Source organism: Kryptolebias marmoratus, linkage group LG9, assembly GCF_001649575.2.
Source record: "Kryptolebias marmoratus isolate JLee-2015 linkage group LG9, ASM164957v2, whole genome shotgun sequence".
NCBI lineage: Eukaryota > Metazoa > Chordata > Actinopteri > Cyprinodontiformes > Rivulidae > Kryptolebias > Kryptolebias marmoratus.
In genome coordinates, this window is record NC_051438.1 from 19,570,315 (window position 1) to 19,596,101 (window position 25,787).

The following is a 25,787-nucleotide window of genomic DNA, read 5'->3' on the forward strand; positions in this document are numbered from 1 at the left end:
AATACTAAATAGCTTGTATTTTTTTAAAGCAATTTCGGAGACGGAACTCCATCATCTTCTTGTTGCACTCCGGCTGTATTATCATGTAACACCGAAACGCGGACGGCAATTTCTGTGGTTCACAGGTACTGAATAAGACTCAAGTTCTTTCTTTTACAAAGATTAACATCGTTGTATTTGATCATTTTTAGCTACAATAATTTGTCCAGAAGATATGTGGAGTTTTATTGTTTTTACAGAGTTGTTTTAAAGTCGCGCGGGAAGCTAACTGCGGGGTTTTAGCTGGTTAGCTACCAAGCTAGTTGTGCGTCTGTAAAACCGTCCCTTCGTCTGCGCGTTCTGTCTTTTTTCTTTCGGGCGGCACGAAGAGGCGGACGGGCTCCAAGCATGACGAGTTTCGCCAGCGCGGTGCTCTGCAGAGCCGAGAAGGTTTGCGTGCACCTGCCCGTGCTCCTCAACACCTTCCTGGTTTTCTCCATCACCGGGGAGGTGAGCTACCTGGTGCTGGTGGAGGCGCCTCTGGAGGCGGAGCAGAAGAGGACGGAGTGGTCCGCCTGGTGGAAGACGGTGCACCTGCTGGGCCAGTACTTCATGCTGGGGAACATCTGCTGGAACGCCCTGCTCTTCTTGAAGACGAACCCCAGCATCAAGGGGGTGTTCTTGGGAGGAGATAGCCTGGGGCAGGGGTGGAGGTAAGGAGGTTTTTTTTTATATACACCTGGTTTGGATAAGTTTGATACTGTGGAGCATCTTGTCATTGCTGCCCAACCAAAGGAGTTTATTTAATTTATTTATGTATTACTGTGTGGAGTATTAAAGCCCATTTCTGTCACTCTGAGGGAAAAAACTCCCCTAAATCATAATTATGAGATGTCTCAAAATTATGATAGAGATATTATCTCATAATTATGACATAACATATAATTATGAGATGCTATCCTAAAATTATGGTTTAGAAACTCATAATTATGACTTAGAGGATGTTTTTTTTTCATCAGAGTGGCAGAAATGGTACAGAAAGAAGAGAACATGTTATGAAATAAATGAACAAACAAATTTAATTCCCAGACTTCCTTATTTTCTTTCTCTCCTGGTTAAAGTTTGAATCTTTATAAATAACTAACTTAAAAGGGTGGAGGGATTTTTACGATATTCTAAATAAAATATGGACATATTTAGGTAAATCAGAGTGGGCTTGATGTCACTGAAGGCTTAACATTCAAGTTTTTGTGGATTACATAGATGTCACGAATAAGCAAAGCTGAACAAACACCGTGAGATATAAAAATGTTATTTAATTTGTTTTTTTTGTGATGTTTAATATGTGTAAGCTACGGTACTTAGAACTGAAAGTTTGCAAATAATAAACAAACAGCATGTAACATATAATGCATGATGCAGTACAGGAAATGTTCAAAAATGGGCTGAAAAATCAAAAATGGTTGGCTCAGAAATTTCATAATAAAACATTTTTTAGGTTACTTTCCTTTCCACTGAAATACAGAAATGTGAGGGTTTAACATTGATGTCTTAAGTTGTGAAAAAAAACAGTGCTACGTTTCTGAAAAGAAATCAGTGGAATTATTTTTACAATATTTTGAACTGTCAGCTGTGCATGATTAAAAAAAACAGCTGGATAAAACAAAAAATATATATTTCTATCAATGCTTCCATCGTTTTTACTATTTGACGTGTTAATCCACATTAATCTGCTTTATGGTAAGTGTGCTCGAGTTAGGTAAAGGAGTATTTTTGCATCCATAATTCAGCCTGTAGAAATGTGTCTCTGTCTGCTTTATTTCTCCACTTCTAATAGTCAGTGGATCGATTTTCAAGGAGCGTTTGTTGACATGTCCACATTTTAGAAGAAGGCGGTGGTCAAAGACACTCCATACTTCTGATCTAAACCGATGGATGTAACTTCTTTGAACGGAGCAGCGTTGTTTAGAAGCATCTCCCACATTAACTAACGTTTCGTCTCTTTTTCTAACGCAGGTACTGTTATACGTGCGAGACACACACCCCACCGCGCTGCTCCCACTGCTTCGACTGTAAGGTGTGCGTGCTGCGGCGGGACCACCACTGCGTCTTTTTCGGCCAGTGCGTGGGCTTCCGCAACTACCGCTACTTCCTGAGCTGCTTGTTGTTCATGTGGTCGGGGCTCCTGTACGCCGTGGTGATGAACGCGGAGGTCTTCATCGTCATACTGAAGGAGGGGGTGACGTTTCACAGCGTGATGCTGCTGCTCATACCCTGGATCATGCTGGTTTCGGGTAATGATCCCACACCTTGGTTGTCCATTTTCTTGCATTTCTGTGCAGCTTTGGAGCTAAATGTCAACTGGATTTGGTCATCCTTTGGATGATGGTGACATGCAAACTAGCCTGTCATGAAATATGGTGAGCTGCTTTACAAAAAGTATGTCTTAAAGGAAAAAGGGTTGTGATGTTTTAAAACCACAAACATCTTATATATTGGTTGCAAATGTGTCATAATAATATTAAAACTAATCCCAGTAATGTTTGTTGATTAAATATTTAAGGAGCAACTTATTGTTTTAGACCTTCATTCATATTTCTTTTGTCTGTCAGTTATGATGAGCCCACAGTTAAATCTTAAGCCTTAATTTATTCCACTCTCGTCTACTCCTTCTGCCCTCTGTAGGCCAAATCTCAGCGCGCGCCTTCGCCTTCGCCTTCATCGCCGACTCGTGCGTGGTGGGTTTCCTGCTGGTGTCCGCCTTCTTCTTCTTCCACGTCTTCCTGCTGTTCCGCGGTCAGACCACGAGGGAGTGGTACTCGTCTCGCCGCCCCTACAGCCTGGGAGTCCTCGGTAACCTGCGTCACACGCTGGGCCTCCGCTGGTACCTCTGCTGGCTCTCGCCGCTCATCCCGTCCCTGCTGCCTGGAGACGGGATGAACTTCCGGGTCACGGGGTCGCTGGAGCCCAGCAAGTAACGGCTAGAGGTCCGGACGGGCTGCGTTCCCTTACTTTAGCGGTGATGGTTAATGTTGTGAGGAGGAGCGGCAGCAGAGAGGACGACCGCCGCTCACCGGTGGTTTCCCGGCGCCTTTTCCTGTGACGAGACCTGAAGATAATCTGTGCACTGAATAATAAACAGTTTACAACTGGAGCACTAAAAATGTCTTAAAAACAACACTGTTATACGAATGTTGTTTTTTTTTTTAATTATTAAAAACATTTGCAGCCCGACAATGACTCCTGGGGTGGTAGGACTCTTGGGTGCGGTGATAAAATCTACTTTTTTAGGGTTTTCTTCAAAAAAGAAAAAAAAAAAGCTGAGCTACCTGAATTTAACCCTGTCATGCACTGATCCTGATTAGACCACACAATTCCTCATTCAATACACAAAGTTTTTTGCTGGACGTCGTGTCAAAATGAACAAAGAAGTGCAACACGGCAGTGTTTTAAAGGACAATAAATGCTGAAAATAAACTCAGATAGTACACAGTGTGAAATCTTGTGTGTCAGTTTCCAGGATAACTTGGTAAAAACAGTATTTAAAATCTTCTAGTTGAACATTTTGCTGATGTTTCAGTCAGTCAGGGATGTCCTCATTCTTCATTATCCACTCATAATGAGGCAGTATGCTAATCTCTATTACAGCTCTTGTGTTTAAGAAAAAATCAGTCTTTTAATATTTACAGTTTTATTTTTTCTAAGGTGTTTCTGGAGCTGATAAGATAGAATATATTCTGTAAACTTCGTCTTATCACCTGCTTGTATTGTGGCCTTTAAATGATGTAACACGTCTTATTTCACTTTATGCCAGCTAGACTCTCATTACTTCACTGGGTTCCTTATGATGTTTTGCACTTTTTTTTTGTTTGCAATTTTAAATCTTCATGTATTAAGCTGAATATAAATTACAAGCCTTTGTTTTGAAAGGTTCTTTTATCGGTTGCTAAATTTCTATTGAAGCCAAAAATCTCTTTGGAATGTGGTAATTGTCCTGATAAATATGGCTGCTTTATGTGATGTTGGGTTTCTGGTTTGATCATGCATCAATAAACGTTTGAAGGGTAATACTACACAGTTTTTATTGATTTCTTCATTATATTTTTGGAATTTTGTATTTTAACAAGTCTTGTGTTGTAAGATGTGTTATAGGAATTAAATTTGAATTTGGAAATTATTTTCTGCTACTTCGATTGCTTTATACAGCCATGTTCGATTGTCTAAAACAAAACAAAACAAAAAAAGGCTTGTATTCCTAATGGGTTTTTTTTTTTCAGTGCAGTGTAACTTTTTGTCACCCTAACACGTCGGTAGCTTGCTAAGTAACAGCATCTAAAACTGCAAATTAACTGATTTAGCCAAGGTGTAACTGGTGTTGTTTCCTGGTAAGAATATTGTTTTGGTCATTTATACATTTTAAAAGCAAAGCAAATAGAAGAATAGCTGTGTTAAATGGGATTTTACAACCGACTGTGAAGTTCGTGCACCTCAACTGATGCTAATTGTCAACTGTTAACATTCGCTAGATAACTCATTAGCATAGCATAGCATAGCATAGCATAGTGCTAATGCTAACTACCAGTAAAAGGCAACCGTTAACAAGTGGCTAGCTAAGTTGCTAGCATGACATAGTGCTAATGATAACTAAATGTCAAGCGTTAACATTGGCTAGCTAAGTCACTAGCATGGCGTAGATTAAAAAGTAGTAGTCATACTTTAATAGTTTTATTTACATTTTATGTTTAACCCCATGTTAATAACTAAATAGTTTTATGAAGTTGGGACTCGAATTTAGCAGCTTTTCAGGTCAGGTGTACTTAACATTAGTTGATTAGCTTACCTGCAGCCATTGTCTTACTCCTGAAATTTAGCTTTGATTTACAGCAAAATATGTACAAAATGTTATTAAATCAGCCTTCTTTCACATCTTTAACCACTGTTTGTATATGTATATATTCGGATTACAACATTCTTCACAATTGGATTAAGAGAGGTATAAATTATTCTTCAATGTGTTTTTTTTACAGTCATTCAATCATTAATATATAGATGATTTTAATATACATGCATGTTGTGAGACCAAACTGAAATTTTTATGTTGATTTGAAGCATAAAGGAGTGAGCCAGCAGGATGGAGGAAAATATGTGAGTAATTCTCCCTGATCTTAGCTCTTCCACACAAACAGAAAAACTGTCAAATTGGTTGATATAGCTTTACGTGATATTCATTTTTTTGGTGGTGTGTGTTTTTAAAGATCACGAAATGAGATCCTGGAGAAAATAGCTGAGCTGGAATACAGTCAGAGTCACCTGAGGGACCTGAACGCTGAGATGAGACACTGGCTGGACGTTGCAGACGACGACATGGCAGCGCTTCGCTCTGAGAATGCCTCGCTCAGAAAGCAAGTAAAAGAGTAGGTTGTTACGCGTTCCCGTAGACCGGCCACATTGTCGTTTGATTTGTTTCAAAGTTGAGCGGCACAGTCTCTTTCCAGTGGTTTTGTGAAACACTGTGGTGGGAAAGTGTTTGTGTATCTGCAGGCTGGAGAAGATCATCAGTGAAGCACAGCAGGTGGAAGCAGAGCCTTATGGGTACCTGCTGGCCTGTGACCTTGATGAAAACAGAAGCAGTGACAAAATGATTCAAGCTCTGGTACGTTAAAAGTGAAGTTATTCCCTTACAAAAGATGCCCACATGTTGCATCTCTCACATAACTGCTTTTGGCTTTGTGTGTTATTGCGAAGGAAATGGAATCCACCATGGCGAAAGAAGAAAATAAGAAGTTAACGACAAAGGTAGATTTGTTGTTTTTTTTATTATAGCAACGGCTGTTTTGCTTGCTTAAAGTTAAAATAGACATCTTTTCTGTGGAAATTCAGCTTGAACATGGTTTTTCCAACTAGCAGCTGCTCTTAAAGTGTGCACAAATGTAAAAAAAATAAAAATAAAAAGCTTTGCATTTAAATATGTTTTCACACTTTCAGCTTAAGAACCTGGAGGAAGAGATCGAGCAGGAGAAGATCACTTCGAGCAGGCTCAGAGCTGTGTATCAGCGCCTCGAGGTGACACGCAGATTCTGCTTCTGTCCACTTTCCTTACCTCCTAGTATAAGATGTAAAAACACATACACGATGGAGAAATTTAAAATATTAGAGCATGGCTTGTTTAAGAGCTGCAACCACTTTTATAGATGTTTGATAGATGCTTCTGAATTCATGAAAATGTTGCGTAAATGATTAAAAATCCGGCAGTGGACTCTTGAAATATTGGTTGGACCGACATAAAAGTCTAAAAGTGCTTTAAAGCATGAACAAACTCCTGGTCGTGTTTTCTCAGAACGAGGTGGAGGAAGCTCAGTTGGAGCTGCACCGCAGGCACGAGGTTATCCATCAGGTAAGAACGTCAAAACAACGCAGAGAATCAGGATTGTTGGCCGTTTTAGCAGCTCGTGTTTTCTGTATGACAGAAAACCCTGCAGGTAACCCATCTGGAGGAAACTGTGGAGGAATATAATAACATCATAAAGGTAAAAAAGAAAAAAAATCTTCACATCTGTTCAGTTTAGAAATTTATTCTGTATTTGAGCTTCATGTGGTTTTATTTGTAGAACTGATTTTTCTAATCAAAGCGTAGCATAGACGTGTGGAGGATGGATATTTCTCAGGAACTAATAACGTTGAAATGAATGACAAGGCATCGGAGAAAGCCCTTCGAAGTTTCCCCACAGTTAGCAGCTTTGTCTTCATCGTCTGAGCCGTTGAAGCTGTCTGCTCGTCTTCCTCGCCTCCAGGACCTCAGGCTGACGAAGCTGGAGCTGAACAAGCAGCTGGAGGACAGACGAGACGAGGCCTCGCTGTAACCCTCACACACACACACACGGGACCTTCTTGCTGTAAAGTGACCAGCTGTAAGGCGCTCATTTTTTTTTTTTTTTACCGCGTTTTTTTTCAGCGCTGTTCTGGACGACGTGACGAGAGAAGAGGAGGGATCGGTCAATCTTCATCTGTCCTTAGCGGAGGAAATTCAGATGCTGGTCTCGTCAGCTGAAAGGAAAACCGGCGAGATGTGCTCTGCAGATTTTACTCCGGCGACTTCTGAAGAGGGAAAACATGTAAAACTCTCTCTTTTTCTTTTCTTTATTGTGTAAACCCGAACAAATCCAAGTAGGTGTCTAAATGTCCACACTGAAAATGCACTTCAGATCAATCTGTAGGACAATTCACGTGTTATACTTCTACATTAAACTGGATTACCTTTTTCTGGGTGTATCTAAAACCTGTGCAGCTACCTGATTACTCTGTAATTCCAGTTGTGACCACAAGTGTGTGCCGCTATGACCCCTCAACGCTGTTTGTCAGTGACAGTAAAACTGTGTCTGCAGAAGGGAACTGAAGCTGACGAGCTGCTGGAACCTCAAAGTCCCACAGAGAACTGTCAAACGAAAAGGTATGTCAGCTTTAAAGGTAAACCCTTCAGTCCTGCATGACTTTTTGTGTCTCATTTGTCCTCGTCGTGTGTCTTTTCCTCACTTTCCTAATATTCAACCCAGTGGCGGCGGCGGATCTGCTCGTACCCCGGGGGCCGCCGCCTACCGAGCGCGGCTGCTCGTGCTGTGCGTCTTCGCCCTTTTTGTTCTCATCCTAACAGTTTTGGGATGCTGCGCGGGAGACCTGTTTCCCGTCAGGGCTCTGCGGAGCAGTGCGCGGCTCATGTTGCAGCCCTACTTCGGCGTGCACTACGATGCCCTGCCCCCCATTTGACGGCTCGTCGACGTGCTTGTTCGGTTCGAACGCCCGGCCACGGGTTGGCGTTGTAGTCTGTCACGGCAAAAAGATAAGGGAGGCAGGAGGGACTTGGAATGTCCCAGGGATGAGACGGGTCCAAGAGGCAGAGTTTGTGTAACCCAGATTGTAAAACGACGTCTTTTAAACAAGCGTATCAGAGAGAACGAACAAGGCCACCATTTCCATCATCCGTATCACTGTAAGAGCAGCGTGACCCGACATTAAACTGTGAACAGATACGTTCTGTGACGGTCCTGTTACGTCTCCAAGGGCCTGGCTGCGTCTTATCACTGGATCTTATTTACCATAACAAGGACTTTATGGGACATCTGAAGTTAGAGCCAGAGAAAATGTGTTGTTGTTTTTTTGTGTGTGTGAAAATACAGTGTTGTAGTTGAATCTGCTGAAGGAGCTGAAACTGAGATGTTAAAGCCAAAAGTAGCAAAATGCTTGGTAAAAGTAGCAAACACTAGCTAAAAGCTAAAAGAAGCAAAAGGCAAGCTAAACGCATAATGTAGCAAAAGGCTAGCTGAAAGTATCTACAGGTTAAGCTAGCAAAATACTAAAATTAGCAAAAGGCAAGCTAAAAATATTGAAATGTTACGCTAGCTAAAAGCTAAAGGTAACAAAAGGATAGCTAAATGCTAATTGTACGGTAGCTAAAAACCAAAAGTAGCACAAGTCAGAAATAAAGCAAAGAGAACAGTGTCTTTGGAGAAACTGAAGAGATCTCAGAGTGTTTTTTATAAGGAAGATATTTGAAATTAGAGTCAAATATTTAGAAAATTATTAAAAATTATTTAAAAAAAAACTAAAGTTGTAGCTCCTGAATGAGCTGAATATTTGATATATGAATGTTTAAAATAACACTAATAAATAAATAAATCAAAAGCAGGAAAACAGTTGTTTGTTACATCAACGTAAGAAGAATAGTATAAATTCACATCACTTAGAGGATGTTCTGTCAGCTGGTTGTTGTAATTCTCAGTTACCCATCTGTTTTTATTATACTAGAGGGGAAATTATAAATATTTAAAATAAAGCAGAATCATAAATTTGTCGGATTTATTGTTTTTAGCCACGTTTTACAAAGGCAGGATTAAATGAAATGCAAAATGTTAAATGAGATTTTTTTTTCTACAAAATTAAACATCTTTTAGGTGTTTCCTGTTTATTCGTCAGCGGCTCAGTTACCAAAACAAGTTCAAATCAAATCACTTTTATTTCTAAAGTTACCAAAACAAGTGATTCAGACCTGTTTGGATTCAAACCTTTCAGACCCAGACTGAGCACAGATCGATCACAGAGACTCCTAACCTCGCCTATAATCTATAATCGGTGTTTATTGATAAATCTCCCTGGAAGAGTCGCTGGTCCCACCCAGCTCCAGAGGAAAACACCCCCCTCCCTGCCGGCCGGGAAGCCTCCTGATCGGGACCACATTCAGGACGGAAGGGATGCTGAGACGGGTCTGAGGAGCAGAAGGGATATTTCTAAACCTGCAGCCGACCGGTGGCTTCGGGTGACCCGGGAGGCGAAGCTTGTGGACGCCGGAGCTCCAGCGCCGGAGCCCCGGGGAGGAGCGGGACGCTGACGGGCTGACGCCGGGGCCGCGGTGCCTTTCTCCGGCGGAGCTCCGAGCTGAGGGACGGTAAATCCGGGGTGGTGGAGGGGAGCAACAGGCCGGTCGGATCCGGGTTTTTTTGTTTTGATTTTTGGAGGCGGGCAGGGAGGGAATAAAGGAGCCCGGCTGCTGCTGGTGGTGGTGGTATGTTCTGATCCAACAGCCGACGAGCGGCCGCGGCCGGCGGGATGAAGGCTCCGCGGAGACCGAGGCGGAGGCGGCTCCTTCCCCGGCTCCTCACCGGCGGAGCGGCTCTGCTCGCTGCTGCCTGGATCTTTCACTTCAGTGAACTGACAGGTACAAATAAACCTTTCCTCTTTTATTATTATTATCCGAAAGCCATTTCCCAATGCGAACGTGCTTTAATTTTCCTGTAAAGCTTGCATAAATGTCATGATTTGTTTCAGTAAAGTGTCTGCCTTCTCTCAGGCTCGCCTGGCCAAACTGAGGGTCCTGGCATGCTCTTATCCAAGAGAGAGCTCATCCTGCAGAAGGAGGACAACCAGACCGCCTCTAGATCTGGTAAGACTTTCCTGCCTTTCTTCCTGTCTCAGTCTGCTCTGTTTCTTAAACCACATTCAGGCATGAAGTTGAGTATTTATTCACTGAAGACTGATGTCAGTGACACCGGTTTGTGCTCCTCGTCTTCATTAAGCCCTCCCTGTACAAGTGTGGTTCCTCTGTGCATTGATGTGCCCCCCCCCCCACTTAATTTCCTCAAACTCTGCTCATCTAGATGTTTAAAGACAGTCAGGCCTTTGAGGCGCCCAGTTGCTAGGAAACGGGATGCTGAATCCGTGGCTGGATGTTGCGCGCATCCGCCGCCGCGGTTCAAAGCGCCTGCCCCGTCGCAGTGATCTGCTGATTAACAAGCTCTTCTCATCAACATATCTGTCTCTCGCGTCTCATCTCGTGTGTTTGGCTCTTCGAAAGGCTGAAATGTGAGCAGCGACAGCAGATTATGACCCCACGCTGAAATAAGGTGGTTTTACCGGTTGTGGAAAAATGCAACAGATGAAGGAATAAAAAGTTGCTTCCTCTTGTAAATAAAGCACAGATCCCAGTTCTGAAAAGAAAAGTTTAGGCAATAAAAACTCCAAATATAGGGAATCTTTGCTGCCCGGGTTCTGTGAGTTTGCAGAACGTAAACGTCTAGAATTTCAAATTGGTCAAAAGAGAGTTTACGCTCTTTAATAGTTTGGAAACTGGTTGAACTGAGAGTCTGCAGGAAAAAGACCAAAGAGGAGGACGTAGTTGGACAGAGGACGCAGAAGACAGAGTTAGATGGAGGAGGACGACTCGCTGTGGGGACCCCTGAAATGGGGGCAGGCGAAAGAAAAAACAAAAAAAAGAGGAAGGTGACGAGTGAAACGTTTTCAACAGGAGGCAGATCTGGACTTTGCCGTAAAACGAGGTCTGGCATCATCCTCCTAAAAGGACTCTCCTTTGATGGCGGGATGCGCTTCCTTTAAAACGCAATAATTGGCTCCATAAAAGCCGAGGCACCTTCAGAACAGCCTCCGGCTTCAGTCGGTGTTACTGATACCATCGTGGTTGGTATAACAGAAGCTGAAACGTGAACATCTGACCTCAGATTCAGCTGCAGACTGTGTTGAGAGGAAGTGGTTTTCCGGGGCACTCCTGGGCCCACGCTGCTTTATGGATCAGATGTCAGGACGGTTTTTCCGTGCAGCGTCGCCTGCAGGCTCCAAGTTCACACAAACCCAACATGAATTCTCACCTTTGCTCTTCACACAATCTGATTTCTGCACTCTCCTCTGCTTCTCTCTGTAGATCCTGAAAGAATAAAGAAAATGTTTGGGGTTTTTTTACTGTTCAGTGATGAGCGGTGAGCCACTGACTCACCCGTCATCATTCAACCTCCTGATTGGAGAAACTCCCAGAACAAATTATTTGTATTTTCTATCGTCTTCTGCCTCCTTTCCAGCTAATTTCTTACACGTTTAAAGGTTTATGTTTAAGAAGGAACTTGATGGAGACACTAATGGATTCTTGGGAAAAGGACCAATTTAACCTTAAAGCAGGGCGCTTGTTGCCATGGATACGCGCACAAGCGGAGACGAGGGACTTCCAGGTTTTAGGAAATGATTAAACCGACCTGTTTTCGCCGTTTACACGCGACTGAAGCTCATTACCAACCTCACCAGAACAGAACCTGCGGATGTTTAACGTTTCAGTAACTCTTTCAGCCGTGGAACACGACGACGACATTTATAGTTTGTGCAATTTAAAAAAAAAAAAAATCACCAGTCAGGCTGTTTTATTCTGCTGGAGAGGCGTATCCGTTAACTCCAGTGTCATTTGGTGTAAAAAATAAAAAAATAAACGGGTGTTTGTGATGATCTTCAGCTCTCAGACCAAACTGACTGAGGAGCTGCTGTTCAGACCAATTCAAACAAAAATTACATCCGAGTGGCTCTTCAGCAGTTGTGCAAATCAAAAAAAAAGCCACGTTTCGCTTTCTTTACTTACAAAATGATTCCAGTTCCTTTTCATTCTTCATTTCTTGGATTTTTAAGTCTCTTACCAGGGATTTGCAAAATCTTATTCATTCAGAGAAGAATGTTTTCTGTACTGAAGGCCAAAAAAAAAAGCTAATTAGTTGTCGGCTCCACATAAAGATGACCATTTTATATAAAGCATTACGGCATTGAGGCAGGGAGAAATATCCAAACCCAATTTCTGACCTGTTTTAAATGTTCAGAAGAGGAAAAAAATCCCTTAAAATAAACTCTTTAAAGCAGGGGTTTCCAATCCTGGTCCCTGAGGGCCACTATCCTGCAGGTCCTCCTTGTTTCTCTGCTCCAACACACCTGATTTAGTGGTTAAATCACCTCTTCATGTTCTGCAGAAGCCTGTTAATCAGACATTGATTCAAATCAGGTTTGTTGGAGCAGAGAAACAAGGGAAACATGCAGGATGGTGGCCCTCGAGGACCAGAATTGGAGACCACTTCTTTGACTTCGAGGACAGCCGCGTCACCACCTCCAGCTTTTTATTTCTTTTTTTTTTTGTGAGGCAAAACTTAAAGATTTGTCAACATGCTGACGTGTTGCTCGGCCTGTTTCTTCCTCAGCCATAAACGAGTTTCCGGAGGACGTCTTCACTCTGGGTCAGAGGAGGCAGGGCGCCGTGCTGCTCCACGTCCTCTGCGTGAGTATCGAATCAAAGTGCTGCCTCGTCGCGCCGAAACGTACGAGACGCGTCTCAACGGACGGCGTTCTCCTGTGTCTTCCCAGGCGGTCTACATGTTTCACGCGCTGGCCATAGTGTGTGACGTTTACTTTGTGCCGTCGCTGGAAAAAGTGTCAGAGGTAGGAACTACCTTACAAGCAAACCTTTTAAAACGTCAAAAAAAAAAAGAGCTTCATTAATGTCTGCAATTTCTTTGGAAATCCCAGTTCTGCTGGTTTGTTGCTCTTTTCTTTGACTTGTGATAAGCTCTTCACCTCTGTCCACCAGAACCTTCATCTCAGTCAGGATGTTGCCGGGGCAACCTTCATGGCAGCTGGAAGCTCCGCCCCCGAGCTCTTCACCTCATTGATCGGTCAGTGAGACGTCTGTTGACAAATATGTCCTAAAAACGCTCATCCTACTGGGATCTTTTTTTTTTTGATTAAAAATTTTGCTTCTAATATCATGAAGCAGAAAGAGCTTTAATGTACCGTGTTTTCTGCACTATAGGGCGCACTGGATTATAAGACACACTGTCAATGAATGGTAATTTTTTTAAACTTTTGTCATATATAAGGCGCACAGAACTATAAGGCGCATTAAGTGAAACAAAACAGCCCCCCGTCCTTTTGGAGAATACTGCACCGATGTAAGCGACAAGTATAAACTCCTCCATCGCTCGCTCAGGTCCGCGCGCCGTGCGATTATAACTGAGCCTTGATGCTGCGAGCGGTGCAGCTTTGTAGTTTAACTAAAGTCGTACTAAAACATCACGACTTCTTACACATATAAGGCGCTCCGGATTATAAGGTGCACTGTCGTTTTTTGAGAAAATTGAAGGCTTTTAAGTGCTCCTTATAGTCCAGAAAATACAGTAATGCATCTGACACAACCTGATTCATTCACAGAAGAAGGAAAAACGTTTTTTTTTTTAGTCAATAAAACCACATCCAGCCGTGTAACTCTGAAGCATAAAGTGAAGATAAAGAGCTTCTAGTTATGTGACCTGTCAAAGTTTTAATATGAACAAGAGAAAAATGATATTAGTGTTTCTTTTTTTTTGGTTCAGTGTCACAAAGCTGCTGACTTTGTCCTCGTTGCTGATTTGTAGCTTTTGGTTCTCTGGTTTCAGGGGTTTTCATCACGAAGGGAGACGTCGGCGTGGGAACTATCGTTGGCTCAGCCGTCTTTAACATCCTTGTCATCATTGGTCTCTGCGGCATCTTCGCTGGGCAGGTTCGTTTTAGTTTTCCAATGCACCAAAAAAAAAAACTACACTTTGGGAACTTCCAGCTGGTTTCGCCTGCATTGCCTTCGCGGGGCGGCACAGTTAAACGCTTATACAAATCAGAAGAGCTTCCTCCATGTTTCCCCAGGTCACTGCTTGATTTGTTTGGTTCTGGAAGTCAGTAAAAGCATTCGTGCGGCTGTGTTATTTGCATGGCACAGGACTAAAGACTCACCATGAAGAGATGTGCGCATGTTTGCTTTTATTGTTACGTCTAGAAGAGAGGGAAGCTGCTCACAAGTTCTACCATTTTCTAGAAATACTGAAATTATAACTAAACCATTTTTAACGCAGATGTCAGTTTAACAAAGCTAAAATCCCATTTTTTTGGACAGTATTTCTTGTGTCTCCTGTCTTTGTCTGCAGCCCATCTCCCTGAGCTGGTGGCCTTTGTTCCGCGATGCTTTTTTCTACATCCTCTCCATAGTGGTCCTTATTCTGGTGAGAAAACCTTTAAATGAAGCTACAGCAGCTTTCTCACGATGGTCTTCTTACTGGTTAGATGCAATAAGATCTGATCTTTCAAAGGCTTCGCACTGGGGTTGGTGTTCTCACCACACTGATCACAAAATACTGATAATTTCACGTGATTTAGAGACAGAAGAGTACATGTCAAATAGAGTCAGCAACCTTAGCCAGCTGGTTTACGCTTTAAACACAGTAATGAGGAGAGGAAAGCTAAATTTTCACCCAAATGTTTTGAGTCGAACATCAAAATCTAGAGTTCTTTTCAGCGTTTCATCTGATAGGACCACGAACACAGAAAAGGTTTGTTTCTGACTTTAAATTAACATCCTTTTGTTAATTATTTACAGGTGATCTATGATGAAAAAGTCTTGTGGTAAGACCGTATTAAAATCTAAATTTTAGGAGCTGCTTTTGTTTGTACGTGAGACGAGACGAGATATTTGGCGCTGTGATGAATGCTGCTCGTTTCAGGTGGGAGACCATCATCCTGATCTCCATGTACGGGATCTACATCCTCATCATGAAGTGAGTCCCGTCCTCTCACGTCTCTGATGGTTGGGTGCACATCTCATTTCTGCCGAAAATTCCCTCTGTGTGCAGGTTCAACAGGTCCCTCTGCTGCCTGGTGGAGAGGCACTGCAGCATGGAGGCTCATCCGTGCCTGAGCAGCTTCAGGCGGGCCACCGCCGTCGGAAACGCCAGCAACTGTGAGAACGACATGGTGCCGCTGAAGCCAGGTGCACGACATCGGGGAGCTTCTGTCTGCCGGAGCGGACTTGCTGACCCACTTGAAGCTTGTCTGCTTTCGGGTTTTTGAAGCCCCGTTGTTTCATTTCTTCTCTGACCTCCTGCTCCCGTTTCTCCCGTCCGTCAGACTCGTGTGTGGTGGCCGGTCAGGACTCGGCAGTGGTGATGGTGGACGAGCTTCTGAACCTGCACCCCCACCAGCTCACCTTCTCAGAGGCAAGCTTCCGCCTTCTCATCACCACGCATTTCCCCCCCTACACCCGCCTGCACATGGCAGGACGCACAGTCATCAGTCACCTCGAAGCCCCCCGGGCTGAGCTGACGGGTATTTATCTGAGCGTGGAGGCGCCACTCAGGATGGAACAACTGTTTGATTTTCATTTAATTTAGCTGTATTTAACTGTAACTAAAGAAAATGCTTTTTTTTTCTGCAAAAATGCAGCGAGGCTGCTGAGAGCTGAGTGACTAAAAGAAGCAGAACGCTAGCTAAAAGTTAAAAATAGCAAAAAACTAGTTCAAAGCTGAAGTATAAAGAGGCTAGCTGGAAGCTAAAAGTCACAAAAGACTGGGGAAAAGTTAAATGAAGCAGAACAGAAGCTAAGAACTAGCAAAAGAAAACAGAATTAGAGGAAGTATATGAAGCTAATTTAAAGTAAACAATGATTTTGAAGAGATCTAAATGTTTTTCTATGGGGGGAAATACAAGGTTACATATTTTTTGAAAAGTATAAAAGTTACAAAAACAAAAGTCGCAGCACAAAATGGCCCAAAGTCCGCAGAAGTGATTAGACTGCAAAAACCAGAAAACTAAAAACCAACAGTGTGAAGCTGAAGCAGCGTTCACGCAGTCAGCTGCCATTTTGGAGCCGCAGTTAACTTCAATGTCAATGTTGCAGAAAAAAATTAATTTTTTTATGGTAAAATTTGTACGTTTTTTTTTAATTTGCGAGGCAGAAAGCTTCAGATTGCGATGCCCCAAGGCTGAGCTAATAACTCAGCTATAACTTAGTGTTTCTCCATCTGGAGTAAACACACTTCTGTAGAAACCAGCATCCATTTACCATCGATGCACCGTCACAATCTAATAAACCTACAAGAAAAACCCCACAAAGTGCTGCCAGACACCTGATCTCCTGCCTCCTCTTTCCCTCAGCCCTCTTACATGTCTTCTCGCTCTTCTTCTGTTTGTCTCGCTCTTTTTTTTTTTGCAACGTTCCTCGTGTCGCGCTGTCCTCTCCCCTCATTTCAACCTGGTCTCTCTCGGCTCCCACAGAGCCAGAGGCTGATTCGGGCTCGGGTGAGCCCAGAGGAGGGCGCGGCTTCGGGGGAGGGCGTTTCGGCTGCCGGCGGAACGTGGGGGAGAGAGAACAGGGCGGCGGCGGCAGCCGAGGGCGACAGGCCACCGCCACCGACGGAGGGAGAGAAGGACGCGGGCAAGGAATCGGGGGGCGAGGCGGCAGGGAGTTCGCAGCCGAAGGAGCAGGAAGAGGAGGAGGAGGAAGAGCAGGAGGAAGGAGAGGAGGAGAACGCTTTCAAACCCTTCGTCCTGCCAGGTGAGTCAATAAAAAGCTTACAAAGAGGCATTGAAGGCTGTTTCTGAAGTTTATTATTTTTTGAATATTATTATTTTGGCACTCAGTTAAAGAATCATCTAAACAAACAATAACGTCAGAAACTGGACAGCACATCTCGTATTTACCCTTTAGACCTTTCAAAATAAGAGTAATCCTGAGAGCAGATGTGATCCATTGAGCTTCTGCAGACTTTCATCTCCTTTTTTCCCTGTAAAAAAAAAATGGCTACTTGGAGGCTAAAGCCTTCCTGTGACGTCTCATTGGTGCTTCTGTAACAACCGGTCGATGTTTCACATCTTAAAGCTGATTTAAGGGAGCCGACACACACACACACACACACACACACACACACTCACAGGCACATTCAGGCCGAGCCGTGAATAATTTAAAAGCTGAGATGAATCTGTAATGACGCCTGTCGGGGGGAATCGTTGTGTACATGCGTCTGTGTGTGTGTGTGTGTTTTGGTCGCTCCCTCAGTCGGGCGATGGATGCGTCTGAAGTGGCTCCTGTCGTGGCCTCTGAGCTTCCTGCTTCACTGCACCGTCCCCGACTGCAGCCGGCCGCGATGGGAGCGCTGGTACCTGCTCACCTTCATGGCGTCCACGCTCTGGATCGCCCTCTTCTCCTACCTCATGGTCTGGATGGTAGGAAACTCTGCGCCGGCGGCTGTCGCAAACACGCGCGCGCGGGGTAAAGTCACTCACGTTCGGCCGTCTCCTCCTCCCCTAAGGTGACCATCATCAGCTACACGCTCGGGATCCCCGACGTCATCATGGGCATCACTTTTCTGGCGGCCGGCACCAGCGTTCCCGACTGTATGGCCAGTCTCATCGTCGCCCGACAAGGTGTGTGCGTTTGTTATCACCTGACATCCCAGCATGGGGAAAAAATCAAGCAACAATCAGGATCAGAGCAGATTACGACTGAAGAAATGAAAACTACAAATATTTCTACACTGTTGGTGGTGAAACTTACAGATCAGAAAGTCAAATGTTGGATCTCTGAGGAGATGGATTGACTTCTGTAGAGAAAGAAGCAAATTTATTTCGTCAATCTTTGAAAATAAAGTGTTAGAAATCTAAAGGAACCACAGGTCGCCGTGATGAAAATGTCTGCGTCCTGTGAATATGATTTTTCCTAAAAGAATAAAACACATTAAACCCTCTGAATTCATGTTCAGCTGTGCCTAAAATCTGCACCTGAATTTAGTTTCATTTGGGGAAAAATCTCATTTGACATCTCAAATAAATAGTTAAATAAAACAATAGGACTTTAAACCATTAAAGTAGCAGAAACCTTCTATTATAAACTGAGATTCTTAAAAATCTTGTAGTTTAAATCAAATCTAATTAAAAAAACAAAGTTTCTCCTAACGAACTGTCCTCAGTTTACATGTAAGGTGGATGAGGACGGGTTTATTGATCTGACGCTGCGTGTTTTAACTCTGTGTTCCCGTGCGGATGGGGACCGTTGCAGGAATGGGCGACATGGCCGTGTCCAACTCCATCGGCAGCAACATCTTCGACGTGCTGCTGGGCCTGGGCTTCCCCTGGGCGCTGAGGACTCTCATCGTCAGCTACGGATCGGTGGTAAAACTTGTCTTTCTGTTTGGACACATTTCACATACGGCCGAAGGTTTGGACACACCACCTCAGTCAAAGGGACTTTATTAAAGGGTCCATTTTTGTTTTACAAACTGCCACCAACGTGGAGAGGGTGAAAAACTACAATCTGTGTTTAATGCAGCTAAAGTGACGTCTCTGTTTCAAATCCTTCTTCACCGACCGATGAATAAAATACACCTGGGTGTTAAAACTCGTAACAACAGGAATTAAATATTCATGAATGTGCAGCTCCTGTCAACTCTGAACCGTTTTGTAGCCTCTAAACTTAGCTTTAAATCAGTGTTGTTGCTGTTTCAGTCTTATTTTTAGCTGAACAACCAAAAAAAACAAGACTATAAAAATGTTCTGAGACCAAAAACGGAGCGAAAGGAGGACTTAGATTCATCAGACGGCAAAAAAAAAATGTAGAACAAGATATTTTTTTAGCAAATGACATTTTAGATCAACATAAGATGTGCTTCATTAATAACCGTTTCATTGTAAAGCTGAATTAGATTTTTCTGCCTGATTTCAGGTGACAATCAACAGCAGAGGTCTGGTGTACTCGGTGATTCTGCTGCTGGCCTCGGTCACGCTCACCGTGAGTACATCCCCCCCAGCCTCACTTCTCCTCACCACATCATCCCACCCCCCCATCACAGCCTGAGAGCTTTGCATCAACTTTTCTGAGAATCTGAGTCCCAGCAGCAGAACAGGAAGTGAAGCCCGTCTCTCTCTGCTCAGGTTCTGTGTGTCCATCTGAACCGCTGGAGGTTGGACCGCAGGCTGGGCCTCTGTCTCCTGCTGCTTTACGCCATCTTCCTCGTCTGCTCCGTCGGCTTTGAAAGGCTGTAGAGGACACACACACACACACACACTCTGTCCCAACGACAGATTTCTTCACTGCTGCCATTAAATGTACGCAGGCGTGGATTTTCCTTTTTCCTCACGGTGGCTGTTGGAGCTGCGTTCCTGTGACACCAGGCGTCTGTGAGTGATGTTTACCTTTGATAAACGAGTATTTTAAATAGTTTTGTACCGGAGAACCTTCAGCGCACGGTTTGAGGACTCGAGCCCAGCTTGCACTTGACGTGTCACAGCGAATTTATAAAGTGTTGAGTTTGAATCCCCCGCAGCCCGAAGCGTGCCCCGACACCGAGAAACCTCAGAGAATCACGTGTGTAAAACGATGTAGTCGCTTCTCGGTTCGTGCTCCTGTTTTCGTGTTTCGTGTCCCGGTTTTTCGTCGCACCTTCGTGGCTGTAAACGGCGTAGCATGGCTGATCGGCGCGCTCCGAATATTTGCACTAAGTCTCTGTTGTCCTGGCTCCTCGTTTTTAACGCTCCTCGGTCCCTGAACGTCCCCTCGGAGAACCCTCGAGTGCAGTTTTCCTGAGGTGTGAGTGCAATAAAACTCTTTGCTCTGCAAGCTCTCTCTTCTGTGCCTCAAACTTTATCCTCTTTAAAAACTGGACAAGATGTATTTGATTTAATTTGTTTTTTTCCCCACATGCGGCAGCTGATGTAAACTCTGAATGAAAAACTTCATTTAACTTTGTTTGCTGCAGGAAAATAAACCCGAGCTTCTCGGATGTTTTAGGCAGAACCACACAGAGACGGTGACCAGTGAACCATCCAGAAATGTTAGAACTTCTTGTTTTTATAAGAGCGGTTTATGTCAATGGTTACGATATCAAGTTTAGTCCGTTGACTGCCGGGTGAAAAACAAAAACTTAGTTAAAAACAAAACTGCCGCTTTTCTTTTCTTTTGTTTTTGAAGCACAGGCTAAAATGTCGGCTTCTTTGAGCATCTGAAACACTTTATACCACGTCCCAAATCTACAGTAACTGTATAAGTATGTATATATTAGTATTTACAGACACTGTTTCAGTAGAAAACGTCTTTACGTCAGAATCAAAGCAGCACATTTTGTGAAAAAGATTCATTTCTTCCTTCAACACTGAGTTAAATGTCAGATTTTTTTTTTAGCTTTAACTTCTTTGTTTCCTCTGTGGAACTAATCATCTAAATCTAAAAACCCAAAGATTGTAGAAAATTTGTGATCGCCTGCTGCCTTCAAAGCTGGGCAGACCTGTAATTGCCTTCATGTTTGTCTGTTAGCAAAATATTTCCCGACCCGGTGGAGAGATTTTTCATTGAATTGCTCATAAAGTAATCTTTGGACGAACATCTACAGCTGTTTGACTTTAGGAGTCAACCTGATTAAAGATGGCCGCTAACAGATCTGCTTTTTAGCTGAAATTCTTGTAAATTACTGCAGAAAACAGTTCTGACAAATAAAATTAGCTAATTTCTAAACATTATCCCAAGTTGTTGTTTTTTTTGTTTTAGATGTTCTTGTTCTTAGAATTGACTCTTTAACGACGGGAACATTTTAGAGAATTTATTATTTTTTTATTTCAGTCGGGCTAAATCAGCTTTGATACAAAAGAAACGTAAAAAATAAAAATAATACAACAAAGTACGTCATTTTACAAATACTCACGATGAAAGTCTGACATTTCAGAAAAGAAAACAACCAACAAATATTCAAATGATTTCAAACATGTCACAGTCTGAATAAAAAATAAAAAAGTCAATACAGTACATAGAATGCATTAGGAGCTATATACTGAAGTGTTTGTGATACCAGATTTTACAAAATTCAACTAGTAAAAACTCCCAAATACTAACAGGATATCAGGCAATATAAAATGTAAAAAATAAAATAATAATTAAAAAGAAAAGAAGAAGAAACACTTGTGATATGAAACTGTTCTGCATGCAAACCAGCGTCATGGAGCTGTTCAAAACCACGGGAGAAACTGAACGTAAAGCTGCCAAAGGAGGGTTTTAAAACGATGCCAGAAGTCGTGTGAGGACGTGGTGCGGCTGTACGGTCTGAGAGCGAACCAGGTGTGAGGTTATTTTTGGGTTTTTTTTAGCTTCTTGACCTCTGCAGCCTCTCTGGTTTAGTGTTTGAATCTCATCTGTGTTTTAATACACTGAACGATTAAAAATAAAAACTTAAAATCATTACCGTCAACTTGCTTTCCCCACCTCTGTCCTGCTACTTTATAGTGACGAGTCGCTGTGGTTTGAGAGACCTCTTTTAAAAACACACATTAAATGCTCCTATGGATGGGACGACGGCACACGCAGACAAAAGCCACTAGAAAAGCCCACCAATAATCAGACACAGTAATAACATCCTCCCATCGCGGGTGAGGGGACGCCTTCTCCGCGCCACTTTCGGTGAGTAAAAATAGATCATTTGGGAGACTGTCTCAACAGTCTGCGTCGTGTGAGTGTGTATGTGTGATGCTAATCCTTTCTTGCTCCTGGGAGCTCCCATGGAGACGGCAGTTACTATGGTTACTGCATGCTTTAAGTCTCTAGCAGTCCAATAGGACGTGTGTATCGAACGTATGTACACACGGCGTGTTACGTGTTTGAGAACAAGTTCCTGGGAGTTTGTAGGCAGGTTGGTAGTGATGGTTTAATCCCCGTGTTGACGGATCCAAGGTCTGGTTTTTGGTTTCGAGTCCCCGCCCTCCACACCCCACCCGGCTCACGCTGTAGAAGAGGGCGACTCGTAAAGCTGATCTGGGTTCTGGCTCAGCCGCGTCGGGACGGGAGCCAGGCAGTCTGGACTGAGTGGAGGTCTGACGTTTTGAACTTGGAGAGGGTGAGTGGTGGCGGCGGCGGGGGTCCAGGCGCTGAGAGAGGCGGGGTTCGTGTTCTGATGTCACTCGGGGGCAGAGCTCTGGTTCTGCTGGTATATGGAGGCTTTGTCCTTCAGCAGAGCCAGACACAGGTGGCAGCTCCAGCTCCCTGAGAACAACACAGGAACATCAGAGCAGCCGGTTCTCCAACAATCAAAACCAAGAGAATACTCCTAAACCGGGAAGGGTAAATGACCTGCACTTGTATAGCACCTTATCTAGTCCAAGGACCCCAAAGCGCTTCACACTACATTCAGTCAATCACCCTCACATTCACACACTGATGGTGGTGAGCTACATTGTAGCCACAGCTGCCCTGAGGCGAGCTGACAGAGGTGACGCTGCCATGACAGCGGCGCCATCGAAACCCTCTGACCACCACCAGTAAGCAAGGCAGGTGAAGCGTCTTGCCCAAGGACACGACAGCTAAGACGGACGGAGTGGGGGCTCGAACCAGCAACCCTCCTCCCCTACCTCCCAAGCCACTGTATAAGAAGTGTAAAGAGAACCAAGATCAAAAGTGGCCGGTTATGGTCACCATGGCCAGAATCTATACGTTTTGATGTATAACTTGTTTGCAAAAGCTTTGTCATTTTTAGACATTTCAAAAGTCAGTGTGACATCAACTGTCCTCCAAAAATCATAAAACCTAAACGACGATTGTGTAAAAACCATAAACGATATGAAAATGTCTGTTCAGTGAAGTAAAGTTCACCTTTTTGTGACCTGTTTAAACTTTGAATGATGTTTCTGCTGTGAGGTCTGCCTGAGCTGTAGAGCTCTAAAGAGGGATGGGTTTTTATTGAAATCCCATTCATCACTCGTACATTGTAGCACATGCCGCTACCAAAGCTAAATACTTCTTTTTTCTTTTAGTTGTCCGAAAATACTAAGGCTCCTGATCATTCACTATGAAGTCAAGTGAACTCTCAGACTCAAGCTCAAGTGTTTGAGTTCACCCATGAAGGTTTCTGGGAGGTTTCTCCACAGGTGATCAGAGGGTAGCCCAGCGGATCGGATTAACCTCCACAGCGAAGCGGCAGCTTACCCTCCGGGGGTTCGGTCATGGGTGGAGTTAGACAGTACATGTGGTATCCTCGGTCGCAGTCGTCGCAGAACAGCAGCTGGTCCTGTAGAAACACAACATCATGTTGGCAAAGTGATGACCGAGTTGTTGAAATCGGGCCTTTAAATGAAACGAACCAGGGGAGTTATCGATGGGTGCTGCCACCTTCTGATTCTGTCCTTCAAGATTTAAACATTATCTTGGTGACTGAGTATTTACATGAAGGAAGTCCATTGATATGCAGAGAAGGGCAAGAGCAACCTTCAAACCGTACTGAAACACAGAGCATTTTAAATTATCTGCGGAGGATAACTTGACCTTTTCCATCACTTGCAACCAACCTGCTGACATTTACTGCGTCGACACAAATGAAGGACAGGCCTAATTATAAAACAACCTCCTCTCCCCCCGCCACACCTTTCCCTAACTTGGTTTTGAGAACAGGAAACACTTCTGTCTCCATCTCGTTGGGAAACTTCTGTCAATAATCCAATAAAAAGCCTCCTTAAAAGTGAAACATGAAAATCTCTGCAGTTTGTGATCCAAAAACTCGCTCTTTTCTGAAAGACTGGGGGGAAAAAAAGGATTAAATCTTTCAGTTAGTCTGCTGGGTTTATTGGTTGTTTAATAGCTTAGTTATTTGTGAATACAGACACGATGAAATGATTTAGACTTTATCTCCTTTGTGCTAATTGACTAATTAACCCCACTGCATGAAGCCCAAGGAGCTCTTTAGGTTTAACCAAACACTGAGAATCATGCAGGTTTCAAAAAGCCATAAAAAAGCAGCATTACGCCAAAAAACAAGTTCATACTGCAGACATTTCAATTAGGCCTTCCCCACCAAATGTTTCATCCTGTGAAAGGTTTTTTTCTAGTCGATAAATATAAAACTAAATGTATGTTTTTCTACATCTGATACGCACAGAAAACTACTGTATATTTGGGTCTGTAGCCTACAGGGACAATCTGATCTGCTGCCTCGTCAAACCTGAGAATAAACAAACCGTGCAGATAAACCGGTCTGAGCTACTCCCAGCTAAATGTGGTCTGTGATGCAAAGAGCAGAGGATGCATGGCTCTAACCAGACACAGACTTAAACTAGATTTTTAAAAAATATATATATATTGCAAGGAATTTTGTTTTTCCTGAACCGTGGCCCATGACTATCTTGTATGACTTTTAGTGGAAATAATGAGATCGAGGCTCACATCGTTCTCCGACGTGCCGCAGACGTTGCAGCATTTGCACTCGATGCACTGCCAGCGGTAGGTCTTCACTGCGGCCATCATCACCGGGGTGAACTGCAGGCACGTCGGGTGGCCTGCGGGAGGGAGGCGGAGACATGTTGGCGTCCACCAGCACAACCAAGAGACTTGTTCGAGAGTCACCAGCGACTAACAACAATCAACCTGCTTCCGTCCAAAAACGACGAACCAAGTCTTAAAAAACACCGGGTCCTACCTGATCGTCCACAGTCTGAGCAGGACACCAGCTCCTCTGATTGGCCGGTCTTTTGGTTTAAGGTGGAATCTCCCAAACAGAAGTCGCAGTAGTCGTTGGGCAGCGCCAATCCGTTGGGACCCTTCTTATTTGCTGAGGAGGAGAACGAGCAAAAAGGAAATATTTCAAGCACATTAGAATTGTCATTAAAACCCGACGCTGCATACAGGCTCACAGTTTTTACAGGTTGGGCTAACAAGAAAAAAAAAACACTTTGTTCTCAAAATTAGAGTGACCGTCACACTTATTTTAACCATCACAGCTGACTAATGACGCATTGAATTATGAGCTTTAACGAATGACTCCATGACAAAAACAAAAAGCACACACGTGTATGTATGAATTTGCAAACATTGTGTCGCGTGCAAATAGGAAAAACAACACCTATGAGATGGACTGTGTTGCTGGGGAGGAGGAAAAAAACAAAAACACAAAAAACAGATGAATGATGTGCTGAAAAACTGCCAGATGTCCCAACTGTGCAAGCATATTTTTTTAGTCAGAAATCCTCAGTGAAATCCAAAATTTGGATTCAAAATCATAAAAAAACAGAAAAAAATCAAAAAATGAAAAGAGCTGGGTAAAAAATGAAAAAAAAAGAAATGAGAAAAATAGACTTCCCTTCAACAAACACATGCGACACGGCATGCAACCAGACTTCCCTCCCGCCTTTCTCTGCCTCGCTCTCTCTCAGCACCCTGAGACTGACTCACTCTTCTGCTCCTCAGGCTGGCGAGGAGTGGGTGGTGCCTCAATCTCCTCGTGGTCCTCGCCCTCCTCCTCTGCCAGGTGAGAGTGTGTATAGTGGTAGCTGAGGCCGGGACGGTTCTTGTAGCGCTTCCCACAGACTGATATACACACACACACCGTCATACAAAAGTGTTATCGTGATGGGTACGCTTTAAAAAAAAAAAAAAAAGGCCCGATGTGGAACCAAGCTGGAAGTGTGGCATTCATCACTCCCAAATTAGATTTTTTTTTTAAATCTTTTTGCCACAGGATTAAATTTCAGTGGAGACGCAAGTAGCAAAAACACAGTGAGCCGCGGCCAAGAAGCTGTTACGTAGCACACACAAAGCATCGTTGTGGGGAAAAAAAAAAAAGAAGAAATTTTTTTTAAAAATAAACCAAAAAAAAAAAAAAAAAGCATCCAGAAAACGAACTTTTTCAATTTCAATCCTGCAAACTTTAGTTCCAAGTGGGGTCTTTAAACATTACATCATG

At 43.5% G+C, this 25,787-nt stretch overlaps 4 protein-coding genes across 4 annotated transcripts; 3 read left to right on the forward strand and 1 right to left on the reverse strand.

Annotated features, from left to right (window-relative positions):
- Positions 1-18: 18 nt before the first annotated feature.
- Positions 19-4,047, forward strand: zdhhc24 (zinc finger DHHC-type containing 24). The gene is made up of 4 exons (XM_017434332.3): positions 19-125; positions 369-692; positions 1,996-2,273; positions 2,665-4,047. The coding sequence occupies exons 2-4, from the start codon at positions 388-390 to the stop codon at positions 2,955-2,957; spliced, it is 876 nt and encodes a 291-aa protein (XP_017289821.1). The 5' UTR covers positions 19-125; positions 369-387; the 3' UTR covers positions 2,958-4,047.
- Positions 4,048-4,266: 219 nt separating this feature from the next.
- LOC112451292 (coiled-coil domain-containing protein 14-like) lies at positions 4,267-8,171 on the forward strand. The gene is made up of 12 exons (XM_025010117.2): positions 4,267-4,364; positions 5,089-5,124; positions 5,235-5,393; positions 5,521-5,632; positions 5,725-5,775; positions 5,965-6,042; positions 6,317-6,373; positions 6,447-6,506; positions 6,771-6,835; positions 6,932-7,091; positions 7,362-7,426; positions 7,530-8,171. Exons 2-12 carry the CDS (start codon positions 5,111-5,113, stop codon positions 7,738-7,740), a joined length of 1,032 nt encoding a protein of 343 aa, XP_024865885.1. The 5' UTR covers positions 4,267-4,364; positions 5,089-5,110; the 3' UTR covers positions 7,741-8,171.
- An 856-nt stretch (positions 8,172-9,027) lies between these two features.
- Positions 9,028-21,288, forward strand: LOC108246674 (sodium/potassium/calcium exchanger 3-like). Its single transcript, XM_017434330.3, has 17 exons — positions 9,028-9,685; positions 9,818-9,910; positions 12,486-12,562; positions 12,649-12,723; positions 12,872-12,956; positions 13,716-13,819; positions 14,238-14,312; positions 14,687-14,712; positions 14,811-14,864; positions 14,940-15,076; positions 15,214-15,302; positions 16,360-16,639; positions 17,141-17,307; positions 17,394-17,508; positions 18,140-18,252; positions 18,803-18,868; positions 19,012-21,288. The coding sequence occupies exons 1-17, from the start codon at positions 9,577-9,579 to the stop codon at positions 19,120-19,122; spliced, it is 1,776 nt and encodes a 591-aa protein (XP_017289819.1). The 5' UTR covers positions 9,028-9,576; the 3' UTR covers positions 19,123-21,288.
- LOC108246669 (zinc finger protein ubi-d4) lies at positions 20,658-25,641 on the reverse strand. Its single transcript, XM_017434324.3, has 5 exons — positions 25,277-25,641; positions 24,525-24,656; positions 24,272-24,384; positions 23,042-23,123; positions 20,658-22,102 (listed from the first exon to the last, which is right to left on the reverse strand). Exons 1-5 carry the CDS (start codon positions 25,434-25,436, stop codon positions 22,017-22,019), a joined length of 573 nt encoding a protein of 190 aa, XP_017289813.1. The 5' UTR covers positions 25,437-25,641; the 3' UTR covers positions 20,658-22,016.
- Positions 25,642-25,787: the final 146 nt, after the last annotated feature.